General features: G+C 37.2%; 2 protein-coding genes across 2 annotated transcripts; both read left to right on the plus strand.

Moving 5' to 3' along the window:
* Positions 1-6,581: 6,581 nt before the first annotated feature.
* LOC121985873 (origin of replication complex subunit 3-like) lies at positions 6,582-9,324 on the plus strand. The gene is made up of 2 exons (XM_042539575.1): positions 6,582-7,315; positions 7,387-9,324. Exons 1-2 carry the CDS (start codon positions 6,859-6,861, stop codon positions 9,099-9,101), a joined length of 2,172 nt encoding a protein of 723 aa, XP_042395509.1. The 5' UTR covers positions 6,582-6,858; the 3' UTR covers positions 9,102-9,324.
* A 617-nt stretch (positions 9,325-9,941) lies between these two features.
* LOC121985874 (3-phosphoinositide-dependent protein kinase 2-like) lies at positions 9,942-18,102 on the plus strand. Its single transcript, XM_042539576.1, has 11 exons — positions 9,942-10,545; positions 11,301-11,481; positions 11,600-11,652; positions 11,733-11,834; positions 11,905-12,010; positions 12,087-12,165; positions 14,086-14,251; positions 16,718-16,855; positions 16,944-17,110; positions 17,393-17,615; positions 17,698-18,102. The coding sequence occupies exons 1-11, from the start codon at positions 10,369-10,371 to the stop codon at positions 17,779-17,781; spliced, it is 1,476 nt and encodes a 491-aa protein (XP_042395510.1). The 5' UTR covers positions 9,942-10,368; the 3' UTR covers positions 17,782-18,102.
* Positions 18,103-18,224: the final 122 nt, after the last annotated feature.

Consider the following 18,224-nt stretch of genomic DNA (forward strand, 5'->3'; position numbering starts at 1 on the left):
GGGATTAGAAGAGGAATACGGTAGAAGACCTAGAGGTTTTTGTTTGCAAAAGAAAAGGTATACTAGTATTTAATTTCCGCATCATACTAGTTTTATCTTCATGTAAAAATACCAAATACAAGAGACATGCGATTCTAGTATTTCGAATTAGTTTTTGATGTTGTGTTCTTTTATTTTTCTTTTCCTTGTGATTTGATTGTTCTTTTTGGTTGACCTAAAGTTATTTAAGGAAATTAAATATTAGCTTTCCTTAAAAGGCTTTGCCTAGGCGGTGGTGGTTGTTCCCATATCCAAGAAGGTCATGTGCCTCGCCATGCAGTCCTGGAAGCTAATTCTGGAAATTAATATTTAATGGAATTAATAACCTAGGTGATTTGGATCGAACGTGTTAAGTTCCGTAGGAGATCCAAGTCTAAACCTAAAAGAACAAGTAAATTAAACTTTGGATCAAACGTGTTAAGTTCCGCAGGCGATCCAAGTTTAATTTAAAAGAACACATGGTAGCTAGGAAAGGTTCAGACCTTTGTACAAATTTTTTTGTACAGTGGAACCATTAGGTTTTCCGAGTAGCAACCAACACTAGCACCTAGGGTTACCGCCCCCTAGGGTTTTCCACCTGCCTAACTGCAGCTAGGACTTTTGCATAAGTACACTTAGGGCTTTCCTTCAAACTCATTCAAACATGTTAGACCACAAGACAACTTAACTTTGAACTCTTTGACATAATCAAAATTCAGGTTCGATCATCTGGTGCTCCCTGCACCAACATAGCTGGGGGTGCCCAGATTGGGTTTGGGTGCTAGGATCGCACTGCGTCGTCAAACGGTCACTTCGACCAGTGAGCCTATAAAAGGAGCTCTGGTGCTCAAGATTCAACACAACACTTCTGTACTTCGAATTCTTTATTCAGTTTGCATTTTATGTACTTCCAATGCTTGTAAGATGCTTCTCCGCCTATAACAAAAGGAGAATTTTGTTAGTGTTTTTAACGCTTTGAATTAATAATCTCCCCGGTTGTAACCAAGTAAAATCTGGTAGCCTCTTTTATTTTTATGCAATTTAGTTTTGTTTATTAAAGTGTTTGTATAACTTAAGTCAAAAGCTTTGAGAAGGGTGCGTTTATAATTTCAAGCAATTCACCCCCCCCCCCTCCCTCCCTCCCTCTTGTCTACCACACGGGATCAAAAATTGGTATCAGAGTGAGGGAGCTTCAAAAGGACTAACTGCCGACCAAAGCAAACAAGACGATGACTGGACCTAAGTATCTACCCGTCGAAGTTCGAGAGGGAGTTCTGTTGGTGCAGCGGGGGTCGACAAGAGGGAAGTGAATTGCCTATAAAAAAAACTTTTTCTCGTTCTTTTGATTTGATTAGACTAACACAACTAAAATAAATAGAATAATAAAACTGAACAATTAATGAAAAAAGGCTCAGGAATGACTTTATTACAATGTAGGTGATTATTAATCCAAGGCAAATAGAAGCGCACTAAAATTCTCCTTTGTTGAAGGTGGAGAAGTCTCTTACACTCTTTAAAAGTTAAGAAAAAAACTAGGAAGTGAATACACAAGTTGTAGTTCAGTTGTTGATTATTTTCTAGCTCCAAGGGTCTTTTTTTAGCTTCTGGAAAATTCTATCCGAGGCTAGAATGCGCCTCCAAGATGGTCCAAGGCGCCTTCCATCAGATAAGTTTTATCCATCAAAGATAAAACTCTATCTTCACTAACGATCACTGGAAGGCGCCTTCTATGGGCTGGAAGATGCCTTCTATGGGCTGGAAGAATCCTTCACATTGTTCATCGAAGGCACCTTCCAAGCCATAGAAGGCGCCTTCCATAAGGTAGAGAAGCTCCTTAGCTGATCTCTTCACGTGGGTGATGCTCCGGCTAATCGGAGTGGAGCTCACCTGAACCCAACTCCGACTTTCGCTTCAAACAAGCTTCCTTCCCGGCTTCTCGTCCCTTAAATGTTGCGTACATCTTTTTCATCCGCTGGTGTACTCTTTCGCAGTATCTCGTCCCTCAGATGTACCGAGCTCGTCAGCTCCTTTCCCATGTCATCTTTCTCGTTGGCTGTGTTTTCGGTTTGACTTCTTGTGCTTCTAAGTTCCTGCATACTTAGACACAAGGCATCAAAGAAGGAGCAAGCGGACTTTGTGATAAATGGACGAGTCGAATTCCACCTGCTAAGCGTGCTGCCACATCAAGAAGTCAACGGGATCAATGCTTACGAATCAGCAAAGAAACTTTGGGAGAAATCCCTGGAGCTACACGAAGGAACGTCTGAAGCAAAGCTCGCGAGACGGGACCTGCTCCAGAACCAACTGACGAATCTCCGGCTGAAAGGAGAGTTAGCAGCGTAACTGCTCGTCAAACTAAAGGAGCTGATCACCGGACTCACGAATCTCAGAGAAAAGGTAATAAACTCATATTCACTAAGGTATGCTTTGAATGCTTTCCCTAGAACACAAGAATGGACGCCCATAATTGACTCCTACTACATTTCTAAGTATCTAGAGGTAAGTTCATTAGAAAGTTTGTTTTCAACTTTATAACTTCATGAATCTAGATGTGCAAAATTAAAGAAAGAGTCAAGTCAAACAATTTCCCTGAAGGCAAGAGCGGATGATCCAGACTTCAAAGCACCAATCGACGAAGATGAGGTGACCTTAATGGTAAGAAATTTTAGTAAATTTCTTAAAGCTAATAAATTTAATAAGTCACAGGAGAAGGAGCACCTTCGGAGCAAAAGAAAGTTCGATGCTATAACTATCAAGAAGAAAAGCACATCAAGGGTGACAACCCTAAATTAAAGAAGAAAGAGAAAGACAAGAGCAAAAAAACTAACAAGATCGAAGCATAAGACCCTGAAGGTGACATGGGATGACTCGTCGTCATCGGAATCAGAGTATGAAGAGTACAACGGATTGGCCCTGATGGCAGACCACCAGAGGAACGACGAAAGTTTCTTAAAATGAGCATCGACAAAGGGGGAGGATCTTTAGAAAAAAACAACAATGAAGACGAAGCATCAGACCACGAGGTAAGTGAGGTATGAGTCTTGCTTCTTGAAGAATCTTTTAAATTTATTAAAATAGTTTCCAAAAACATGCTAAAATTAGAAAATGAAAATGCTAATCTAAAATTAAACTTAGCAAAATCATATATTTTAACAATATATGATAATTTAAAAATAGAAAATAGAAAACTAAAGGCACAAATAAAGAAACTGGAAAATGACTATACATGTTCAAATGTTTTTCAAAGATCAATATTTAGAAATTATAGTAGAATTAACTGGTACATTAGAAATCATAAGAGACAAATAAGAAAAATCCCTAGGAATTATGTACTACTAAATTTTCTAGTGAATCTGGTATATATGAACTTTTATTGGGTTCCAAAATCCTTTTTAGATTGAATTCACAATTTTTTTACGATAGAAATTATTTGACTTAGAATTTTTTTAATAAACTTCTAATTGAATTTTCTATTCAAAACTTGTAAACTAATATAATAATAGTGTTTTTGTTTAGGGAAATTTTATTCAGAATTTTCTGATAAATAATAAAAATTTTATAAATTATTTTCTAAAAAATTAATTTTTAATATTAAAAATTTAAGAAAATAGAAACTTAGAAAATTTAATTTTTCTGCTATTAAACTATCTGTTTTATATATCCAGGAAAATTAGCAGAATTTTTAGAGTTGAAAATATACATTTAAAGATTTATTTTCTAAAATTAGGTTACTCTACTAAAATAAATTATTTCTGTTAGATTAAATATTATCTTTATGTAAAATTGTTTCTAATAATCTAGATTTTTTAAAATCGAAGAGTAATTTTTAAATTATTTTTATCAAAATAGAAAATTAATTAATAAAAGTAGAATATTTTTAAAAATTATTTCTGGAAAATATTATCCTACTAGTAATTCTTGTTATGTAGCCCTAGAATTTTTTCCAAATTTTTCTAACTATTTATTTTATTTTATTCCTATTTTTTTATATGATCAAGGGGGGTAAATAGGTATAAGTTAAGGGAGAGGTGGGATAATTGAAAATTTATTTCTATACTTATTTGTAAAATAATTAGTGTCGTTGAATTTTTTTCACTTATTTATAATATTGCATTTTGTTTTAACCCTAACTTTAACTCGGGTTGATGCATATCAAAAGGGGGAGATTAAGTGTACCTCGAGATAGTTTTGATGTGGTCAACCAAGTTAAGTCCTGTTTGTGTTTGATATCTTGCATCTGAGTGTGCAGGAGTTTAGGAACGCAAGAAGTCGAGCGGAAGAAGTGGTGGACGAGAAGGATGATACGGGAATCGAGTCGACGGGCTCAATTCATTCGAGGGATGAGAAGTTGCGAAAGAGTGCGCTGATGGAGCGAAAAGGATAAGTGTGGCGCTTCCGAGAAACGAGAAGCTAGAGCGAAAGTCTGCTCAAGGAGAAATGGCTGGAGTTGGGTTTGGGTGAGCTCAATTCTAGATGATTGAAAAATCACCCAAGTAACCGGAGTGAAAGATCGGACAAAGTCAACCTTAGTTGACCTTATTTGGGCATTCGGACCAAGTCCAGGCGCCCAGACCACTTTGGTGTCTAATGGGCGTCTCGTCACAGTGGATCAACTTTAGGTCCACGTCAGCAGTGGTCCGAGCATCCAGAAACGGTCCAAGCATTTGAAAGTTGATAAATACTTATCCCTTTACTATTGCGAAGTGGATTGAGATGACCAACTGGGCGACCAGCTGGGGACGCCCGGATCGGGCCACATCATCAAATGGTCACTTCGACTAGTGAGCCTATAAAAGGAGCCCTAGTGCTCAAGATTCAACACAATACTTCTGTACTTCAAATTCTTTATTCATTTTACATTTTATGTACTTCTAATGATTGTAAGAGACTTCTCCGCATACTCACGCACCATTGGGAGGGAGTAAATCATACAACTGAAACTAGTTATCACATAGGAGAGTAATTTCTCAGTCTTTACCCAGATTAGACCCGTTCTCAATTCTGCAAATATATCATATGATAACCAACTCGGCTATTTCCTGGGGGCTCAATTGTTGTAGCAATTTCTGTAAAGGTAAAATTTATCATCTTGCACTCCCTTCCCCCACCATTATGAGGGAGTAAATTAGAAAATCAAAGTTAGTCATCACATGGGAGGGTAATTCCTCGATCTTTACTATGATTCGATCTTTGCTTAATTTTGTAAAACCTGTCATGTGATAACCAACCCGGCTATGCTCTGGAGGCCTCAATTGTTGTAGCAAATTATGTTAAAAAAAAAAAAAAAGAAATCTGTCACCCTGGCCCCCCCCCCCCCCCCTCCCAACGACTGTCCCACACCATTGGAAGGGAGTGAAAATTAGGAAACTAAAGTTAATTGTCACATAAGAGGGTAATTCCTCAGTGTCAATTGTTGTAGAAAATTCTATAAAATAAAAGTGAAATCCGCTCGACTATGCCCTAGAGGATCAATTGTTGTATCGCAAAAAAAAAAAAAAAAAAAAAAAAAGAAGATGTTGTAGCAAATGGTAGCGGAATCTGCCACCCTAACAACCCCATAGGGTCGGCCCCATAATAATTTGTGAGGATGTAAATTAGGAAGTTGTAGTTGGCCAGTGCGGGGAGGGCTTTTTTCCTCGACTTTGTCGAGATTCGAATCCCACAACCATCTATGATAGCAACTCTGCCTTGCACTAGTCAAATTGTAGCAAAAAGGTATAATCTGCCACCCACTGGCTCCACACAATCAACCCCACGACTATTTGTGAGGAGGTAAATCGAGAAGTTGTAGTTGACCACTACGGGGGAGGATTGTTTGTTCAGCTTTACCAAGAATCGATCTCTGCCCATTATAGCAAGTTCTGCCACGCATTGGCCAAATGTGACAAAAGACGATTCATCACACCCAGCACCCCCGTCAATTCGTCCCTAGGCCAACATAAAGGAGATAAATTACGAGTGGTTATGAACCATTAGTGCAGTGGCAAATGTATAGGGAAATGTATGCTCGGACACGCCGAGTTTCAACCCCATGACCTAATATGACAACACCTCATGTCTTAACCATCGCACCACCCCGAGAGGACATGCTCGGACATGCCACGCACTGGCCAAAAAAATGATTAACGAGGTTAGGTAACATCGAACCTGGAATGACTGACCCGACCTTATAGAAGTTTTCCACCGACTGCTGGGATAAATCAGGAAGCACTTGGACAAGCAGCCCAAAAGCCAAACATCCCTTGATTAGTCTTATTTGGAGGAAAAGTTTCTACAAATACATCGTAACTGAGAATCGAACCATAAATATTTGGATTACAACTAGACATCCTTCGACTATATCATAATCTTAGGATATAGTAGTCCAAAAATCCAATGTCCCTTGGTGCACACTTCATTTAAAGAAAAAAAATTCTTAACTGAGTTATAATTTAAATATCCTACTGCCGATCGTTGGGGGAAAAATATATATATCCGGGAAAAGTACGTGGCAAAAATGATTTTGTTTTTCCAGAAAAAAAAAAAGATATAATAGCGTTTGATTGTCCCTTGCCGCCCTCCCCCACGACGCGCGCGCCCTTTCCTTTTCCTTGCCCTAATTCCTCGCCGCAGCGATAGAAACCACATCTCCGCACAGTTACTAGCGTCGACTCCACATCTCGGCTAGGCTTCTCCTCCGCCGAAGAACATCCCTAGTGCCGGAGAGGTCATCGACTCTTCTCCGGCCTCGTTGACTCAGGCGACTACTTGTTCTCTTGCAAAGATTAGACTCTGGCGCTGTTTTTCTAGGGTATCCTTCCATTGTTATCTCCACCTCCACTGGCATCTCCCCTCGCCGCCATGCCATCATCGGCTACTTCCGATCCTCCCCCCTCACCGTCCATCAACACCGCCGCGCCTGCTACTGGAGACGATCTCCAGCCTTTCTTCGTTCTCCATAAAGCATTGTCACGTAACCCCGAGAAGAAAGTTCCTGCATCGGCTAAGAGAAAGATTGATCTATCTACTTCTTCGCCGACGTCGGCGGACAAGTTGGCAGTCGGACCAAATCATGCGATCTACGAGCAGTTACGCCTCGACGCATTCAACACAGTATGGTCTAAGATCGATTCTACCATTAATGAGGTTCTGAGGCAAATCAATGTCAGCGTGTTTGATGAAGTGCACAAATGGGTTCTCGAATCATTTTCAATCATCAAGTCCTGCTACCTTACCAGTGCACTTGAAATTCATAGCCACTATCCACTTGGAAACGATGTCATCTGCAAACAGATACCTACTGCAATGTTGTTAACAAGTAAGTGCTCATTATTTTGGTTCCTTTTTTTCACCCTCTATTGTTGAGTGCTAATCAAACTATGCTTACAGAGAATGCTGAATTTGTTGATTATCTGCTGACTTTCCAAGAGCTTAGAGACTACTTGAAATCTATGGGCTTCCACGTTGCTAACCTCTCAGCACTCGATTTCTCTGCTAAATATGGTATTGCTGGTTGTTTAAGAAGTTTGCTGAGGCAATTAGTTATGATGACTCCTGATGTGGCTGATTTCTCTGTACTATTCTCTTGGTACTCTGAGCCGGACAATTATGATCACCCAATCATAATTGCAATCGATGACATGGAGCGATGCAGTGGCTTAGTACTTGCCGATTTCATAAGGATGCTCAGTGACTGGGTGAGCAAGCTTCCTGTCATATTTGTAATGGGAGTAGCCTCTTCTAACACTGCTAGGAAGTTTCTTCCTTCAGATGCTCTGCAGCACTTGCAACCTTGTGAGTTCACATTAGCATCCCCCTTCCAAAGAATGAATGCTTTAGTGGAAGCTGTCCTTGTAAAATCGTGCTGCGGGTTCACCATTGGCCATGAAGTTACAGTCTTTCTAAGGAATTATTTCCTTGGACATGATGCGACAATCACTTCCTTTATAAAGGCTCTAAAGCTTGCTTGCGCTAAACACTTCTCTATGGAGACTATGAGTTTTTTGGTTGTTCACATGCTTGACATAAATTATGAGGTTTCCTTGCTTGGAAAGTGCAATTTACTGCCTGTGTCTGTTCTTACGCATGCTTTTGATCTTCCGTCCTGTAAAAGAGAAAAAGATAGTAAGAGCAGCAGTGATGACCTCGCAGCAGGGTTATCTGAGCTTAGGAGGCTTCTGAAGAATTGGGCTTCAGTTATCCTGTGTTTATATGAGGTTGGAAAGCTAAAGAAAATGCAACTGCTAGATATTTTCTGTGAAGCTACCGACTTAAGACTGAGCAGGCTGAGGTCTTCAAACAATAAATTGGGTAGAGTTTCATCCAATAGCAAGAATCTGATTGATGGGAGGTTAGCTTTTAATGGACATTCTATTTCTCAATTAATACACACAGTAAGAGAACTACCTGTAGCATCTCTATCTAAGGTGCTTGACTTATGGAGTATCCACACTGAGGAAATGGACGAGATTCATAGCAAAATCCAAGAACTCCATTTGATGGTACAATCTACTAAGAGTTGCACAGACTTCCAAGGAAAACAGGTTGATTGCCATAGGATGAAGAATCCTTCAGGTGTGGGAAAGACATCCTTCTCGGGGAATGATAAAGCAGCTGCTTTATTAGATGACATGGTCAGGAAGTTTTTGATACCAGTCGAGAGTAGACGTTTTCATGAAGTTGTTTGTTTTAGAGATGTTGGTACTCTACGAACAGCTTTAATTGGCAATCCAAGAAGAGAAATTCAGGTCAATCTTCTGAAGTCTAACTCTTATATTAGGTGCAGTTGCTGCAGCAGTAGTGACAATGCATTGTCACCAACTATGCACGATTCATCAGTTATGTACAATCTGGCTCAAGAATATGGTGATCTTATCAATCTCCGGGATTGGTATCATGCTTTCAGGGAAACAGTTTTGCGTGGTCGTAATAATTTGAAATGCCGTTCGCCAGTGTCAAAGAAAGCAAGACTTGCTTCAGAAAGTGAAGCTTCAATACAAGCAAGGTTTTGCAGCGCGGTTATAGAACTACAGATCACTGGTCTTCTTCGAATGCCTAGCAAAAGAAGACCAGATTTCGTGCAGAGAATTGCATTTGGTCTCTGACTTGGGCTTCAAATGTTCATTTTTTCTGCGTAGGAAGACGGTTTGCACTTGAAAATCTATTATCTTATAGATCATGCTTGCTTATGTTCATCTGGGTCGTGATTCACAACGTTCATCTATTCTATTCTAGTATTTGTACGGCGATTCGGTTTAATCTCTGGTGGAGAGGTAATGAATTGAGTCTGTTCAATTCTGAAATCTAAAATAATGTTTACTTTGTCAACCCATAGGTATTTAGTTATATTATATATGCTTTCTTTCCTTTAATAAAAAATTAAAATGATATCTTTCTTTTATTTTTATCAAAAGGTTTCTCCTCCTGCTTTTATATATTTTTATCTTGAAAATATTTTTATTTTAATTCTAGCATAGTAGTTTTAAGTTAAAAAAAACTATTTGGTTAAACTATTTAATATTATACTTTTTTATATCTTTTATTATAAAGATATCTTTATTTTAGTTTAGCATAACATTTTTTGTTAAATTATTTGGAATTATAATTAATTTAATTTAAAATTTGATAAATTAAAACAATTTTAATTAAATTGGAACAACTTTAATTTAAAGGGGTTTTAATGTAATAACAGTTCATATATAATACAACAATTTTATTCTATATTAGTAGTTTTGACATTAAAAAAAAAAATCACTATAATTTTACTAAAATAAAGATATTTTTAAAATAAAAATAGCAATATTTCTTTTAATATTTTTAGGAGTAAATTATCCTTTAAATATTTTTAAGCTTAAATTTGTTTTTTTTTTAAAAAAAAATCTTAATTTATTAATATTATAATAAATAAAAGGGTAGTAATAATAATAATAATAATAATATACCACAAAACAAATGTTTCCCGTCATCATTTCCTCTTCTCGTCGTGTTCTAACTCGATTCATCTTTCGCCAAATTACCCAGCTTTCTTCCTTCTTCAAATCCTTGTTTTTAGATAAACTGATAAACAGAGATCAGAAATTGCAATCTCTGGCCAAACTGAACAAAGGTTGAGATTTTTTACCAGCAATCTCCTCGGGGGCGTCTAGAGATTCGGTTTAAGGCTGCGGCCGTAGCAGGCGAAAACCTCACTTTTTTGCCCTTTGTTCAGCGGCGGAGTTGGCAAAGGTGGTCTAAGAAATGATTCGCAGGTCCTCGTTGACCGCCCCCCGCCCTCGGCGGCCGTAACGGGCCCTGCGTCGCTCGCCCCGAGAGGAAAGGATGCAGATCGGTGGGTAGATAGTGGAGGCGGTTTTTGTGGTGGTGTTGAGGAGAATGGAGATGGAGAGAGACTTCGAGACGAAGCTTCAGTTGCAACAGCCAGAGCTTGGAGGGGTTGGGAGCAAGGCGGTGCAAAGGACCAATAGCATTACCTTCAGGGCGCCGCAAGAACAGTTCACAGTCAATGACTTCGAGCTGGGGAAGCTCCTGGGTACCGGATCCTACTCAAAGGTAAGGTCTTTTACTCTTCCAACTAGTCTTGTGTTATTAGATCTGCCCCCATTTAGTACCGTAGTAGTAGTTGGCGTTTACCCCCGGATCCTACTTTATTTCTTCTAGTATTCTCTTTCTTTTGACCTGAATGGATGTCTCAAACTCTGCTCGTTTCTTTTCTAACATCATTTCATTGTCTCTTGGAGTAATACCACACTTTAACTTATTCGTTTCATATATTTTCTCCTTTATACCTTATGAGCAGATAGTTAAAACATAATCTACCTCTCATTCAGAACTCATTAAAGATTTTTCCCATCTCCATAAACTTTAGATTCGTGTTCTATCTTAATTTTAGGAGTTAAGGTAGCTAAGGATAAGATGTTGTTTTAAAACACCGATTAAGCCTCCTTCTGTATTAGATATTCAAAGCTCTCATCCACCGTGTCAATATTTATGACTTTTTATCTTGTGTATAACAAGTTGGAGAAATCATAATATTCATGTGGCAAGCAGCATGAAGGGGATTTAGGACATGTATTTTGTATTCAGTTTACTCCGCCGATGGCCCTGTATACATTTAAGCTACATATTAGGGCACATTTAAGCTACATATTAGTATAATGTTCAATTTTATTTTTTTCAGTCTTTACTATGAAGTTATATCCGGGAGGGCATTACCTTAATCTTTATGCCTTTACTTTTTTTTTTAAAAAAAAATTCGGTAACAGTGGTTGAGGTGGTTATATTGATGGTTTATTCTTCGACCACAGGTAATCAGAGCAAAGAAAAAGGACACAGGAAATATTTATGCTTTAAAAATTATGGACAAGAAGTTCATTGCAAAAGAAAATAAAGTATCTTATGTAAAGATGGAGCGTATAGTTCTAGATCAGTTAGATCATCCTGGGATAATCAGTCTGTGTTTTACATTCCAAGATGCTTACTCTCTTTGTAAGTTTATATTTCTCATAGAAACTATTTAGATTTCACTGAGACCTGTTTTTTTTTATAATCTGTGTATTCCTTGAAAGTTGGTTGATAAGATTTTTGACACTGTGTTACTTTGAAGACATGGCACTTGAATGTTGCGAAGGAGGAGAGTTATTTGATCAAATAACTAGGGTAATTCTGAGTGACTGCATTTTTTTCTCATTATGTTCTTATGCTTTCATTTTCATAATATTTCATTGGGACGACTGCAGAGAGGCCGTCTAACTGAGAAGGAGGCTTGCTTTTATGCTGCTGAAGTCATTGATGCTTTGGAATATATTCATAGCATGGGATTAATTCATCGGGATATTAAGGTAAGTAACAGATGTGAATCTACCTTGGTTCTGTTTTGAAAAATTGCTTTTCTGTATTCGTTTCTTGCAGCCAGAGAACTTATTACTGACATCTGATGGGCACATTAAAATTGCTGACTTTGGTAGTGTGAAGCCAACCAGAGAGAGTCAGATAACTGTTCTTCCAAATTCAGCAAGTATGATTAAGTTGCGAGCATGATATTCTCTCTCAAAGAAAAACCATAAACTTTAATCTTCACAATCATATTTTAGATGAAAAGGCTTGTACTTTTGTTGGAACGGCTGCATATATCCCTCCAGAGGTTCTTAATTCTTCTCCTGCAACTTTTGGGTAAGGAGAATTATTTTCTAACTAGAAAAATCGTCTCATTAAATCTTAGTAAAATTGATAAAGTTTTTAACTACCTATTGTGTCTCCATCCATGTGTCTTCTGTATGGTCATGCATTCATGTATACATAACATATACATGTGGAAAAATATAAGCAACTTAATTGTGTATTAGGCATTAAACAAATACTGCAATATATAAATTGGCTCATCTAGAATATTATTCGTTTTTCTTATCTTTAACTGAACATTTCAATTTGCCCATGCTTTTCCTGTGTTAGCAAATTGTTCTCTAGACTTTACTTGTATCAGCTAAGCAGTCTGTAGGCCGTTAGTTGCCATACAAAGAAATTTGCAACTGATCAGAGCTACAGTTTAGTCTTGTTAGTTGTTAATAAAGATCATATAATACATCTATCTCAAAGAGAATTAGTGTGAAGGTTGATTGGCTAATATTAGCAAGGAAATAGTAATTTCTGTATATTAAAGTATTGAACTAACATGGCCTAGCTTCCAATATGTCCCCTATCAATCCAGCAATAAGCATGGTGTGGAACACATTTTAGCATTTTGTGAAGTAGATCGATAATCATAAGAAACAGGTATAAGAAGAGGCATTCATCTAGTCTTAGCCTCTGCTCTAAATCCGTACTCTAGGTTGGCAATTAAGTTAACACATTTATCAGTAGATAGATGTTTCTCAACAGATGATGCCAACTTCGACTACACCCTGTATAATACAAGAGTTAGTATAAGGAACAGTATCATAGAGAGTAATGGAATCAAGTTTTAGTGCAATGCAAAATCGACTTGTAAAGTAGTAGTGGTGGAGATTTTGGTCTACTGTCATAAGTCAATGAATCCTTCTAAACTTCAAGAAGGCCAATTGATATCTACCAACAAAGTATTATTAGAGGAAGGCTTAAAATGATTTACCCATACAAGCTTAATGAATCTATTATATTGGTCTAAAGTCTGGTACATGCTGCTCCAGTGATTCTGAAGATAAGGGCAACATGAGATTGGTATACCCTTTCTGGTTGATATGCTATTAGTAAAATGTTGGAAGCAGATATAGATTTTAGTTTGAATGATGGGCCACATTTGCTTATAAAACTCATATTTCTATTAGGTACAAAATGAATTTCTGGTTTCTTGCATTTGGTCAACTATTTGCTCAGATATTTTAAGGCCTTCTTTTTCAATCATTAGGTTTAATAGTAGATTGATAATACATACAAACTGTAACACTAAGGAAATTGCCATTGCTCGTAATTTGATGCTTATTAGTAAAATTTGTAACATTGCAAAAAATAAAGATAAATACCTGATCTTATGTGTGTCATCAGGACCCACTATCATCTCAGTCTTTCTAATATGCGTATTTATCTAACCACCATCATCAAGATCAGTTTTTCTAATATACATATATATCTGAATGCTGATTTATATAGGCCTTGTTCTGACAACCACAAATTGCTGTGATTGGAAGAAAGATGGTTGTAGTTCTGGAAATATAGTCTTTTCCCTTTAGGTATTTTTGATATCCATTGGATTTTCTAAGTGTGCTATCAATGCGTGATATTGGAGATGCTTCAAAGACCTCAGTGACAAAATTCTGAATTAAAGAAAAAGCAACTTCCCCGAGGGATTGCTTCATGTTAATCTTGATTACAAACATACTATGTTAGAATATCTAGCCAAACAATAGCGTCCATATGTAACTTCTCTAAAGGCTGAACACAACAATTTGTAAAAGCCCTGGTGTGGTAACCATTTATTGGAAGCATGTTACTTAGAAATTTGAAAGTGATTGTGAATTATCTGTTTTAAAGGAGAAATTTATGCCACGATGACTCATAATGCTAATTTTTTCACAAATCCTGTTGCAATATTCTCTGATTGATGTTAGCTTCTACCAGAAATGATCTTTGGGCCCTTGGATGCACCATATATCAGATGCTTTCTGGTTCATCTCCCTTTAAAGATGCTAGTGAATGGCTTATTTTCCAAAGAATTATAGCAAGAAACCTTAAATTTCCAGAGTACTTTTCACATGAAGCAAGAGACCTCATTGATAAATTATTGGTAAGCAACACTAAATCTACAGGAAGTCCTTCATGCCACTATCAATCATTATCCTTTTCTGTATTCCTTTTACGGTGGTATTAATTCATTGCCCTTTTAGCTTCTTGTGGTACCTAAACTAATTTTGGTAATCTTTATCATTACTTGATAATAATTTTACGTGTAACATCCTATTAGTCCTCTATTGGTAGCTCAAATTTTTCTATACTTGTTTTGTCTGGCTTGGATTATATGGTAGCCTAGCAATCACTAGGCTTATCTGGAGCTTCTCTCTCATTTTTTAACATCAAAGCAAAATTGATTGGTCTTGGGAAACATTCTTTGTAATCATCTCATAGAAATTAAAAGAAGATTTCAATGTTAAACTCTGGTGAAGGGAAACAAAGTTTATTGTACTCCCTCAGTTGGATGAGATTGGAAAGACTGGATATTGAGCTTCAAGTTTTAAGTTTTATGGTATAGCATAGGGATGCAACCACAATATTGAACATAGTGTATGAGCTATTTTGTCCCCACGGGATGGGTAGTTGGCTAGAGGGTGACAGACTTACTACAATGGGGCAAGGGATCAATTTCATGCCCTCATCCACCCCCCCCCCCCCCCCCCCCCCCAAAAAAAAAAAAAAAAAAAAAAAATGGCGTTCGGTTATAAGCTAATCTCGTGATTTACCTCCCTTCACATAACCTGGTGACGAGTTGTGAGCTGCGTCCGGGGGTGAGCGTAATCACCTTTTGCTACAATAATGTATAAGCTATTTTAAACAGACTAGTTGTGTTTCAAACACAAGCCATTGCGGAGACACATGTTTTAAGAATTTTTTTGGTGTTAAAATGGCCAAATAGTTCCTTGTTGCCCTTTAAGCTTATCAAGTTTATGGTGGTGGCCATCTTGTGCAACAGATTGAAAATTTCCCCATACTTTTCTGATCTATGTTATACAAGATGAATGGAAAATTAGAAGGCAAGTTTAGGTTCTTTACTTAGGGACAAGAGGATCTTTTATGAAAATAGTTGACATAGTGTCCTTCCATATTGGTCTAGGTGAAGGGGAATTGAAATAGGACGATAATTTGTTACAGGATGAATATGGACTAGAATGTGGAATGGCATTTGTGCTACGGTTGGAACATGGCAAGGGCATAGGCTGGGTGACTTAAAATAAAAACACTATTAAAGAATAAATAGCCTCAAACAAGGTTATGATCGAGCTTTAGGTCACTGGATTAATCTGCAGTAGCATGGCATGAGAATTCATATTTGGTTATATCCAAGTTTCTCTTACAGGTTTGTTTAGTTAACTAATTCCCTACATGATGCTCATGAAACAGGATTTCACCCAATCATTAAACAAATTGTGTCGGTCTATCCAATTCAGAGTTGCTCCAATTCTGCTCCAATTCAGAGATCTTCAGTCTTAATGAATCTTTGATAAATCGTGGTGTAGGTTAACAAGTTTCATAATTATGGAATATAATCTCTATGTACAATCTTGGTGCAAGATCTACGAGTAGGGTTGTAAACGAGCTAAGCTGAGCTGAACAATAAGAGGCTCGAGTTACTCGGCTTGTTATCCCTAAGCTCGAGCTCGGCTCAAGTTTGATTTGAGCTTTAGTTCTTAAGCTCGAGCTCCGCTCGTAATAAAATTAAATAACTCGAGTTCAGCTCAAAAAAAGCTCATTTAATTTGCTCATTTAAAAATTAAACGAGCTTAGTTTGAGCTCGTTTAAGATAATTAGCTATAATAATTAATAATATATTATTATATTTATTATTTATGTGATATATATATATATATATATATATATATATATATATATATATATATATATATATATATATATATATAAACGAGCCTCTTAACGAATATGTTCGTGAGCCTCTTAATAAATATGTTCGCGAACCTATAAACAAACATGTTCACAAGCTCATGAACCAAATACTGTTAAGCTTGAGCTCGGCTCGATAATATTTTTGAGCTTGAAATCAGGCTCGAGTTTGGCTCGTTAACTTAATCGAACGAACTTTTTTTCGAGCCAAGACCCGAATAACTCACAAGCGGTTTGGCTCGTTTACGCCCCTATCTACGAGCTAGATAAGTAGTACATTAAAAAAAACATATAAAAAATAATATTCAAAAGAAGACAATTTTATCAAATAATGCCAAAATATTACATGCTAATATCACTTGTAAGATATCTATAAAACACTTCTCACTTTTTTGTATCATCTATTGTTAGTATGATGTCTGCACTAATTCTTTTGATGAATGTTACCTGATGGCAGATGCTACTCTAAAATTGCTTAATATGGTTAGTGAATTCTGCGTTTCCATTTTTAAGAGGTTTTGCAAAATTACACTAGTTCTTTTTTTTTAGTTGCAAAAAATTCTAGTGATTGCTGCAGTTTGCGGACACCTGAATTCCAAGTCGTTCTATTGTTTCAACCCGTATGGCTTCCTTGTTGCAGGATACAGATCCCAGCAAAAGACTAGGTGCTGGGCCTGATGGTTATGCTTCTATGAAAAAGCATTCTTTTTTCAAAGGAATTGATTGGAAGAATATATGGAAGACACCACCACCACCAAGACTAGCTCCAGTTCAGGATGTAATAACCTAACTCCATTTGTTATTTTTCTATGAATACTTTAATTTCTTGTCAAGCATCACATACTCAGCTAATTGTTTTCTTTCAGGTCAGTGTGGACTACAATACTCATGATAATCCATGGAGTCTTATGCACGTTGGAGGTGATGCCACTTACCATCATGACATACCAGATGCAAATGCTTGTCCCGCATCATCTTCTGAAGTGCTGTCTATTTCTTCACTAGCTTCAATTGACTCCTTTGATTCAAGATGGTATCAAATTCTAATCTCAAGCTCACGACATCACTAATCAGTCATATATCAATATCTAGAAATTTGTTCAGCAAATAACAGTTATGTGGTTTTTTAATATTTTTTTGAAGTAATCTTTACTTTGCTTATCTTTGGCTGATTTAAAATTCTGAAATTTTTGAAACATTCAGCTTAATGCACTGTATGCGTTGTTAATTCCTCAGTTCTCATTCAGTCGCTCTTTATGCCATTTAGAAAGATTCATGAGTTCATTACTGATGTATTCTAAATTGTGGATGTCAGGCAAGAGTTTCTGGAGTCCGGTGAGGCTATTGTCATGATTTCAAAGCTGAAGAAAATTCAAAAGTTCAGTAACAAGAAAGTGCAATTCATCCTTACCGACAAGCCCAGGTTGCTCTTCGTCGACCCCTCAAAAATGACAGCCAAAACAAGCATAATTTGGTCTGACAAGCCAAGCGAACTCAATGTCCAAGTAGCAAATTCGTCGCATTTCAAGATATGCACAGTATGATTCTCCATCTAGCATTTTTGAGGCACTGTTCACATATTCCATTCCATTCCTGATTCTAATTTGACATTGGTTTCAGCCAAGAAAAGTGATTTCTTTCGAGGATCCAAAAGACCGGGCATGGCAATGGAAGACAGCAATCGAAGGGCTTCAACATCGATGAACTTTCTGACCGCTGTAAACTCATTAAAACACTGCTGTTCGCATTGTGGATCGGTTTGAGAAGGCCGAAACCACCACCAGTCCTGGAGCACCAATTCAGTTCTGCTGCAGGGCTTGCCATTGCAGCTCCTCAAAAAAGTGTTGTTTACACTGCAGCAACAAATGAAGAAGCATCATTACGTCTCAAAAATTTTGTATTTGAAAGACCAGGCTGAATTAGAGATACCCGACTCTTCAGGCATGATGTCGATTAATTTGTACCAGAAATCATTGTTTTATACTATTCTGTTAATTTTGTATCAAAAATTTCACTTCATGCTCACAACTTAAGGTTCTTTTCAAAAGGAGTCCTTAAGCTTCAAAATCATCTCCATCTTTTAGAACATCGACCATTGAATTTGTGGTGTCATTGATTTGTGCTCAAGGTAGAATCGCCATTTCATA

This window comes from Zingiber officinale, chromosome 5B (assembly GCF_018446385.1).
Source record: "Zingiber officinale cultivar Zhangliang chromosome 5B, Zo_v1.1, whole genome shotgun sequence".
Lineage (NCBI taxonomy): Eukaryota > Viridiplantae > Streptophyta > Magnoliopsida > Zingiberales > Zingiberaceae > Zingiber > Zingiber officinale.